The sequence below is a fragment of the Neolamprologus brichardi genome, chromosome 7 (assembly GCF_056152115.1).
Source record: "Neolamprologus brichardi isolate AB-2024 chromosome 7, ASM5615211v1, whole genome shotgun sequence".
In the NCBI taxonomy this organism is placed as follows: domain Eukaryota; kingdom Metazoa; phylum Chordata; class Actinopteri; order Cichliformes; family Cichlidae; genus Neolamprologus; species Neolamprologus brichardi.
Window position 1 is genome coordinate 67,687,320 of NC_142110.1, and position 10,026 is coordinate 67,697,345.

A 10,026-nucleotide genomic window follows, 5' to 3' on the forward strand; every position below is an offset into this window, starting at 1 on the left:
ATTTCTGTTTCCTGGTTTTTTTTGCTGAATTTTATTTTTATTATTATTTTTATTTAAAATGAAAACTATGAATATAGATTCTGCTCTACTGAAGGTGTCGCGAAGATGAACGACGTGATGACGTAGATACCTAAACAGGAAGTTTAAACTGCAGCACGCTTTATTCTTCCCCACATGAGCACGAGAGCCGCTGTCGTCAGCACCTGAGAACAAATGCCGGTAAAGATTTGATTTAAACGTAGAGATAAAAACTTCTGTATGATCGCAGCTGTCGCTTCCGTACCAACGCCTGTTTTCAGCTCGTGACGGAAACACAGTTAAGCAATTAGCTAGAATGCTAACGTAGCTTGGCTAGCCGCTCTGCCAAACTCTGTGCACAAAAATTGCAGTTAAAACGTTTATCGCTTGTTCGCTATCGGAAAGCTACCAGAGAGCATGAATCTAACTTTTCTACAATAAGCATCTCAATAAGATTAAATCGGCGCAGATAGTTAGCAGATAATTGAAAATATTCAAGTGAAATTCTAACTTTAGGTCTGATAATCTGACCAGGTTGTCGACCTGTAGGAGAAGCTAATTGATCCAAAGCAACACTTAAAGGTAGGAATGTTGTTATTTGTATTGATTTGTTTCAATGGTGTCAATTAATGCATTAAACATACTTCTTTCAGTTATATCCACTTGTGTTAGAACCAAAACTGCCTTAAATCAGCTGATTTTTTTAAGGGAGTTTTGTGTTGTTGTGAAAATGCGGCTAAACATGCCAGCACCTCTGGATAGTTGAAACCCAGCTGTTCAAGAGGAGGGTCTCTGACCGTTGGGTCCTGTGTGGTCTTGGCAGGACGACTGAGCCGCCACGATGGCAGCAGGCCGGCTGAGCTTCAATAACATCATCGCCCTGGCTCCCATGGTGCGAGTGGGGACTCTGCCCATGAGGCTGCTCGCTCTGGACTACGGAGCTGATGTGGTTTACTGTGAGGTGAGGACAGAGGCTGTATCCTTGGTGACCATATTTGGATTATCCCCTCTCTGTGACATCATACAGCGCAAAGAGTGGTGAAAAAATAAATAATAAATAAAATTATATTTATATAGCACCTTTCTAGAGACAGTCACAAAGTGCTGCACATAAGATAACACATAATAAAAGGGTAAAACAGACAATATAAAACAGGCAGAAATTAACCAAAAACTGTTTTAAAAAGGTGAGTTGTGAGTTGTTTTTTAAAAAACAGCTACTGAGTCCACAGTTCTTAAGGTTTGGGGGGAGAGGACCACAGTCTCGGGGCCACAGTGGCAAAAGCTCCGTCACCCTTAGTTCTCATCTTAGCTTGTTTTATAGCAAGTAAGCCCTGATCAGATGACCTCAGGGACCTGCTGGGGACATTGGGCTGTAGCAGATCAGAGATGTAGGTGGTGCCAGTCCATGCAAGGCTCTAAATGTCAAGACCAGGATCTTAAAATGAACTCTAAATTCAACAGGAAGCCAGTGTAGCTGAAATAGCAACGGTGTCACATGTGAATACTTTGTTAAAAGCCTCGCTGCAGCATTTTGCACAGCCTGCAGACGATCCAGAGAACCTTTGCTTAGACACATAAACAAAGAGTTACAATAGTCCAAGCGTGAGGAAATAAATGCATGTATAGCAATCTTTAGTTCAGAGTGAGATAAAATAGGGCTTAAAGCCACATTTCGTAAATGAAAAACTGCTAAGATGGAGTGTTTACAGCAACCTGACAGAACTTGGGTCATGTGTTGACCACAAGAAGAGGGAAATGTGTGATAAGAAATAAGTAAAATCCGAATAGTTCCCTTTGACCCTTTGGTGTCTGTTGCAGGAGCTGATTGACATCAAGATGGCCCAGTGTCACAGAGTGGTAAACGGTAAGAATCTGTGCCCTTCGCTGCCCTTCACACCGGCTGTTCATTCAGACCTTTCTCATAACTGTGTGTGCATCAGACGTGCTGGAGACGGTGGATTTCGTGGCTCCGGATGACCGAGTGATGTTCAGGACCTGTGAGAGGGAGAAGGGCAACGTCGTCTTCCAGATGGTGAGACTGGAAGCTTATAAGCGAGAGAATGGCATCGAAACAAAATTACTTTATTGGCTTTCTGCTTATTGTTTGCTATGGAAACGATTAGTCTGATTGGTCCTCTGCAGAGACGGGTCACAGGGTCAATCTACTAGGCTACTCTCTGAAACAGTATTGAAGGATTAATCTTCCATTTATTATGTCAGACGTCCTAAAAGCATCTGTAGTTCAAAGTTCAGGAGTGGCATTATTATTGGGGAGGTTCAACGTGCTGTGAAGACATGAAATATGAACAGTGTGTGACGGGAAACCTCGAACACAGTCTTCCTTTTGTCTTTCAGGGAACCGCTGACCCGGACAGAGCGTTGGCTGTGGCCCGACTCGTGTGAGTTCAAAGTGAAGTGCTCGTGCCGTCAAGCTCGGCGCCGCCTTCCTCGCTACAGTAACTTTAAACTTACTTTGTGATAACAAGCTGCTTCCTCACAGGGAGAAGGACGTGGCTGCTGTCGACGTGAACATGGGCTGTCCAAAGGAGTACTCCACCAAGGTGAGTCCGGTCGCCTCCCGCTGACGCTGTGACCCTCTGTCCCTGTGGCTGACCTCTGACCTCTGCTGTCCTGCAGGGCGGGATGGGAGCTGCTCTCCTGTCGGATCCTGATAAGATCGAAGCGGTGAGCTGCGAGCTAAGAGATCACGTCCGGATAACAGGAATGTTTTTAATTCTGACTTTGGTCTTCACCTCAGATCCTGAGGACGCTCGTGACGGGAGTTTCCATCCCGGTGACGTGTAAAATCCGAATCCTGCCCTCAGTAAGACGAGAATGTTTCACTTCCTCACCTTCAGTCTTTCCCTTTACCTTGTATTTTAAGGTCTCGTGAGACCCCATCCTTAAACAATGAAATGTCATGTGCCTTGCACCCTCTGCATGCACACAGCCCCCCGTCTGCCCTGTTTGTTGCAGCATGCGGTAATATGCAGCAACAAATCTGCAAGTGCGTGTTTTACTTGCTGCCTTGCACCGTGCAGTCAAAGTGCTCGCTCAGAGAGACCAGCTTTCTGTTTCGCCTCAGCTCTGTGTGTTGGTCTGATCGTGGTTGGCTGCAAGCTACACGCAACATGCAGTTTTTAAATGGTAAATGGCCTGTATTTGTATAGCGCTTTTACTAGTCCCGCCTAGGGACCCCAAAGCGCTTTACACGTCCAGTCATCCACCCATTCACACACTGGTGGAGGCAAGCTACAGTTGTAGCCACAGCTGCCCTGGGGCAGACTGACAGAAGCGAGGCTGCCATATCGCGCCATCGGCCCTTCTGGCCAACACCAGTAGGCAGTAGGTGAAGTGTCTTGCCCAAGGACACAACGACCGAGACTGTCCGAGCCGGGGCTCGAACCGGCAACCTTCCGATTACAAGGCGAACTCCCAACTCTTGAGCCACGATCGCCCCATCGCCCCATGATCGACCCCAAATGATGGTTTCATTCATTAACCCTTTAAAACCGGTCAGAGCAGCACGCTCTGTTTTGCGTAACTATTTTTAAATCCCGGTAGCTCTGCAACCACGTGAGCTAGCACAATAATTTTTTTTGCATATGAAACCAGAGGAGTTGTACTTACATCTTATGCCATCAGCTTGTCCTCGGTCACAGTTTCCTTCCACATATAGTTTTGCAAAAACTGCATAAAAAGCACTTGCAGCAACAAAAACATAATATTCCAGAAACACGCTTTGCTGATCAGATCAGCTGTTCATAACACTTCCTACGTCCATCAGCGCGAACTATCACATGTCCTCCATGACCTGCCCGAAACTGGAAGTGACGTCATTTTCCGGAAATGTAGTTTTTTACCATCAGGGCCTCAATGAGCTTATACTGGTGTTTTTAAAAGTTATCTTTGACTTTATGACTTTCTGTGTGGTTTCTGGGATGCTTAGGACTCATATTGCACTGCTGGAAATAGTTTATTTTGATGCATATGCTGCTTTTTTGCAAATTTGCACTATAATATTTATTTTCGTTTTTCCTGCAGTGTATAAAAATTGGTGTATTTCAAAAATAAAACTATGAAGACACTCAAAATAAATTTCCTGTGGTGGGAAACTATTTTGTGCAACTTTTTTGTATTTACAGTTTTGAGGGATAAGCCTCTTAAATTTCTCTAACTAGAAATATATGTTAAAAAAACAAAAACGATTTTCAATTTTTTGGTAGTTTATTGCACTTTTTTGCAATTTATGTAATTACTATGCACTTAATGCAGACATATTATTAAAATCTGGGCTGTAATGGTTGTATTGATGTATAGCAACTTGAAATGCTCCCAAAAATGGCTCCACAGCATGTAAACATATAATATAAGCTCTGGTGGACTTGGTTCTATGGTAGGTCTTAAAGGGTTAAGAGAACAAAGTTATCCAAACCTGACTGCCCGTGTGCAAAAGTAACTGCCCCCTAAACCCGACACTGAGAAGTCAGGTGTTTGTGATCCCTTCGGTGGGCCACATGTGCAGAAGAATACATGAGGAGGGTAAACACTTACTGCAGATGTTTAATCTTCGCTGTTCTTTGGTTCCAGCTGGAGGAAACAGTCAGTCTGGTCCGAAGGATCGAGAGGACGGGCGTCGCCGCGGTCGCCGTTCACGGCAGGTAAACTGCTTCAGGAGTGAAAACTTCAGTTACAGAGAAGCAGAGTACAGTTTCACAGTCATTCAACTCGTATACAGAATTAATTATAAGGAGTCCAGTTCATCCTCTGATTATCTGTGCTTTGCATCTAAAATATGAGAAAGTTAGAAAAACATCTCATAATATCTTTAAAAATAACTTTTCCTGCACCAGCTTTTCCAAAACCAAACAATCTGTTTACGGTGTCAAACAAAAGGAGCCAATAAGGAGCCTGGAAAAGTCTCGCACTGCTTCCTGTTGGGTTTCTTTTGGCTGTCGCTGACTGCGTCTGCGTCTCGTTGTTCAGGTTTAAGGAGGAGCGTCCCAGACATCCTGTCCACTGTGATTACATTCAGGCCGTCGCTCAGGCCGTCTCCATCCCCGTCATCGCAAAGTGAGTAACAGTCAGCTCCCGCTCAGTTTGAACGCCATTCTTGGCTTGAGATCGAGCGTTTGGCGCTGTTAGGAGAGAACAGCAGCTGCTCTGAGGACAGAGCCGTGTGGTTTCTGTCCTCAGTGAAGAGACTCTTAAATACCAGCGTTCCTAAACGCAACACTAAGACCTGGAGTCATTAAACCGCCCGCTGTCCCGTGTCTCCTTCAGCGGAGGCTCTCTGGATCACGTGAAGACCAACGCCGACATAGAGGAGTTCAGAAAGGCGACGGGCGCCTCGTCGGTGATGCTGGCCCGCGCCGCCATGTGGAACGCGTCACTGTTCCGCAGCCAGGGAGCGCTTCCTTTGGAGAAGGTCATGGAGGACTACCTCAAACACGTGAGTTTGAAGATGCAGAATAAAAGTCTCTCTTTGGAGAAGCTGTGAGCACGTTTGGCGTTTTGTTGATGACCACAGATGTTGTTTGATGCTTCTCAGGCGATTCAATACGACAACAACGCCTTCAACACAAAGTACTGTCTGTGTCAGATGCTCCGAGACAAGGTGGAGTCTCCTCTGGGGAAGCAGGTGCAGGCGGCGCAGACCAACGCCGAGATCAGGTGCAGCATTGTTCGTCTGTTTGCAGCAGTGTCAGATGTGTGTGTGCGTAGGGTGGGTGTGGTGTGACGTGGTGCTGACGTGTTGCAGCGAGGCGTACGGGCTGCAGGAGTTTTACCGGCAGACTCAGGAACAGCTGCAGGCTCGGAGGGACGCGCTGCAGAGCGGCAGCCAGCCGGAGCGGCCCGTCACGGACGGAGACGTCACCGCCATGGCCGTCAAGTTCGAACGGTGAGTGAGAAACACGTTTTCAGCTCCTCGTTTGTAGCTGGAGATGATTCTCATGGTTCACGCAGCAGCTCGTAAAGCCGGCCGGGAAAGTTTTTAGAGGTGTTGTGGTTTTCCAGAGACCTCAGCACAAAACATTTATGTAGTGTCATTTGATGAATTCATGCCACGACTCTTTTAACCGGAAATGAGCTTGTGGCTGATTTTTTCCACCTTTGATAAACACGGTCTTTAACCTTAAGGAACCGCTTTATTTTTATCTAAAAATCAGGATTGGTCCGTCAGCCTGAAGCCCAGCGGGCGGTGTGGACACGCAGCTTGTTCACGTCCACCTGCTGGTTATGTTTGGGCACCAAGAACTACTCAGTAGGTTCAGGGAACGTGTCACTGTTACATGCACCAAACGACGCCTCGAGAGAAAACGAGCAGCTGTAACGAGGCGGTACTAACCGACACCCTGGGGTGACAGCGGGCTGGACGCCGCTGCCCGTCTGCCTGCGTGGACTAAAGTGAAACTGTGGATTTGATGTGTTTGGTTGCAGGAGAGAGTATCCTCCTCAAATCACTCCGAAGATGTTCCTGCTCGAGTGGAGCCGTAAGGAGAAACTGGAGCAGCCGCAGTACGAGACGGTGAGAAAACGCAAAGCTTCACATCCACAGAAATGTTCGCCTTCGTTCCTGAATGTGACGGCGTGCGTGTGTTTCAGGTGCAGCGCGCTCAGGACCGAGCCTTTCAGTCCACAGTGACCGTCGCGCAGAAGAAGTACAGATCTTCACTGTGGTGAGTACAAACTTCATGCTTCTGCTCTGTAGCTGTGTTCAGTCACAGCGAGCCGCTAATGTGCTAAAACACCAGCAAGGCTCACATCTTTGCCTCTGCACAAACAAAGTTTCTTGTTGGGTTCTTCTGAGCAGCTCTGAAAGTCTCCTGGTTCACCGGTTGTTGACCGGTGGTTCAGGCTCGATCCTGGAGAACTCTCAGCTGTTGTCCAGCTGACAAATCTCAAATCTGATTTTTAGCCTGCATGCAAGCCGCTTTGCAACCCGCCTCCACCTTTTTCATTGATGCTCTTTTCTGTTGCTACATGCACTGAATTGCTGCCGTGTGATTGGCTGTTTGGATAGTTGCATCATTTAGCAGCTGAACAGCCAGCAGGGAATCTATACTCCTGACGTAAGTTGTGAAGAGTCGGGAACGCTGAGGCGGAGCTGGAAGATGATCTTTAAGCACCTCAGTGACAAAATGTCAGCTTGTGGAATAAACTGCACGGCTCTGATCCTCCGAGCGCTCCCGCCTCCTCACAAATATCTGTGCTCGCTCATTTCCTACGGTTATTGCGACGTCTCGTGTGGTTGAGCGCCCCCTCCTACAGTTCTGACCACATTAGCTTCTCACAACAGGCACGACTGAAAGTGTGAAAATAGAAAGTTTCATACAGATGATCAAAAGTAGACACGGTGTCGTCCCCGTCTGACACCAAGTGACTCATTTCAGCTCCAGATTTCAGTTTGAAACGACACAAAGTAACTGAAGAGAATTAGAACATGTTTATTTATCGTGAGGATGTTTTTCCAGCTTCCGCTCAGAGCGCGGAAAACCTCCAAGAAATGAGCCGGAGTTTAAAATGTACCTTTCAGGGTAAAAAAAGCCCTTTATCTTTCAGGGAAAAGTCAAAGAAGTTTGCAGAGCAAGCGGCCGCCATCGTCTGCCTGCGAGTTCTGGGAGTGCCAGAGGGACGGATCGGCGAGGAAGACTCCGGCCTGGTCTGCAAAAGGAAGAGGGAGGGGAAGGTGAACGGCGCCGCGGAGGAGGAGAGGAGTAGGAAACGGCACGTAAGCGACGTCCTGCAACAAACCTCAGAGGTCGCTGTGGTAACGAACGGTGACAGTCACCAAGAGGCTCCGCCCCCGAGCCAGCGGGAGAGCCTGTGAGGAGTTTAACAGCATGATCAGACATTTAACCCAGAAATGAACTCTGAGTTTGTGCTCAGTTTTATTTTATTATTCATCACTTTATCTGATTTCAACTCAAAGTAAATATTTTTTAAACCAGCGCGGCTGACGTTCGTCTCACAGCTCAGGTCTGATCGTTTAGTCCCGTTAACCATGCCGCTGATCCGCGTCTGTCCTGTGGACGTCTGCACGTGTGCAGGGAGCCACGCCTCCTAATGCACGCGGTTAAAACCCATCAGAACTCGCTGGGTTTTATATGAAACGTCTCGCGTGGCATAGCCACCGCACGGTGTCCGACCTGCAGAACAGACGAGAAGATTAAATTAAACACAGACCTCCTCCAGCTCTTCTGGGGTGGTGGGGAGGGCAAGATCTCTCCAGGAAGGGTCTCCTCCTCCACACATCCTCCTCCTGTCTCTGAGGGAGAGCCCCGCCCCCTTCAGAAGAAGCTCATTTCTCCCGTTAGTAACCCCGATCTCTCCGGCTGCAGGTGAGGGTAACAACAGCACTCAGCAGCTGCTCGTCTCCAGCCCGGTCCTTATAATTTACAGACAAACAGCTGTTGGATAAAAAGCTGCACAAACATCGAGCTCCTGCGTACACGTGAGGCTTTAATGAAAAACCCCACACGCGTCCTGCAGCAGGTGAGCGACGGTTTTAGGGCTCGGCCTAAAATCTGAGTCAGGTCCTGGAATAAATGCAATCCTGTGGCTGCTCGTTAGCGATTCCTGTCAGTGTGGGATGAGCTGAGTGGACGACGCTGTGCAGCTGCAGCATCTCGGTGCTGGACGGGTGAAAGAAGAGGGCGGTGCTCAACTTTTCAATTCAAAGTTGAATCTTCAGAGCGTTGCAGAAAGCCGTTTTAACACCCGGTGCCTTAATCTGTCTTTTGTTCATGATTTGCGGAAGAGCCTCAAACTCACCGTGTGCTGATGGAGACGACGTCTGATTTGTGCGGCTTCTCGCCTCTCAGTAAACACCGACTGCCACACTTTGAACTTGTTTTGATCTCATGATCTTTGTTTTAAGGTATAAAATCTGCCAAATGATATGTTTTATGTTCATGCCAAAGGAACAACCTGTGCTTTTCTTTGTCTGCAAGTTGAATTAAAGCATGTGCAGCCTGGTGGATCTGTCCTCACAGAGCTCAGCTGTTCATAATGACGAGTCATAGAAATCATTTTGGACACTTTGCATTAACACTGGCTCAGGCTATGTTTGCCTCCATTAAAGAGGTCGTCTCTGTTAAACAAATGTGCATGTGTCTCATTTTCCCCTCAGTAATATCTGAATTTAATTGGATTTTAAACCTCGAACTTTAATCGCTTGTTTTGTTGCAGCAGGATTTCTGCTCATGTTCAGAACTTTCTGCACAGTCAGATGAAAGAAAAATAATTATCAAACTAGCTCCAAACTTTCTAAACTCAAAAACATGACTGGCTACACAAATGTTTTTACAATTATTGAATCCAGCGATGAGGCACAAAAAGCTGCAGTTCCTCTAACATCCACTAGAGGCTCTCGCAGTGAGTCCATCCCATAGACTCCCATGTTAAAACTTTGCTGGAGATATGAACACGTTTACAGCCTGATACACAAACTTCGGTCTCTACAGATGTTCTCTTTATAACACCTGTGCAGGTGGGGAGTCACTGTGTAAACTGCATAAAGGCTGAAAGTTCGAACTATTCGGGGCGTGGCTCCTCTGGCCTGATAGGTGGATGGTGACACTGCGGCTGTAGCTGCTAGCTGTCTGTTAGGCTTCACCTCTGGTAACTCGAGTCCCTGAACTGGACCTCTGGACTGTGTTTGTGCTGTTTGGAGCATTTTTTTAATTTGTTTGTCATGAGTGAAATTCTATTTCCACACTAATTTGTAGGCGCTGCCATACTGTTTATGAACGCAGCTCGTTCTCATTAGCTGATAAATGAATACTGCACACTGTTGTCTAAACATGGTCACTTCTGGGTCCCAGTAACCAGCATGGTGGCAGCCAAAAATGTTAAACTGGAGGCTTTAATCTTCACTCCATGAACCAACATGTGAGCTGTGTCCATCTTTCATATACAGTCTATGCCTCTCCTCTTTCCTTCTCACTGTTCTGATCTTTAGCAAACATGAGCATGACATTAAAGAAGAAAAATTCTGTGGTT

General features: G+C 46.9%; 1 protein-coding gene across 2 annotated transcripts; it reads left to right on the top strand.

Moving 5' to 3' along the window:
* The first annotated feature begins 137 nt into the window (after positions 1–137).
* dus2 (dihydrouridine synthase 2) lies at positions 138–9,199 on the top strand. Of its 2 annotated transcripts, XM_087844226.1 has the most exons (17): positions 138–219; positions 553–600; positions 842–979; positions 1,840–1,885; positions 1,962–2,053; positions 2,377–2,420; positions 2,522–2,582; positions 2,659–2,706; positions 2,780–2,845; positions 4,612–4,682; positions 5,008–5,094; positions 5,305–5,473; positions 5,573–5,694; positions 5,783–5,923; positions 6,463–6,550; positions 6,628–6,701; positions 7,585–9,199. In XM_087844226.1, exons 3-17 carry the CDS (start codon positions 860–862, stop codon positions 7,850–7,852), a joined length of 1,497 nt encoding a protein of 498 aa, XP_087700352.1. In that variant the 5' UTR covers positions 138–219; positions 553–600; positions 842–859; the 3' UTR covers positions 7,853–9,199. The 2 variants fall into 2 exon arrangements, with proteins under 2 accessions (XP_087700352.1, XP_087700353.1); XM_087844227.1 differs by lacking the exon at positions 553–600.
* Positions 9,200–10,026: the final 827 nt, after the last annotated feature.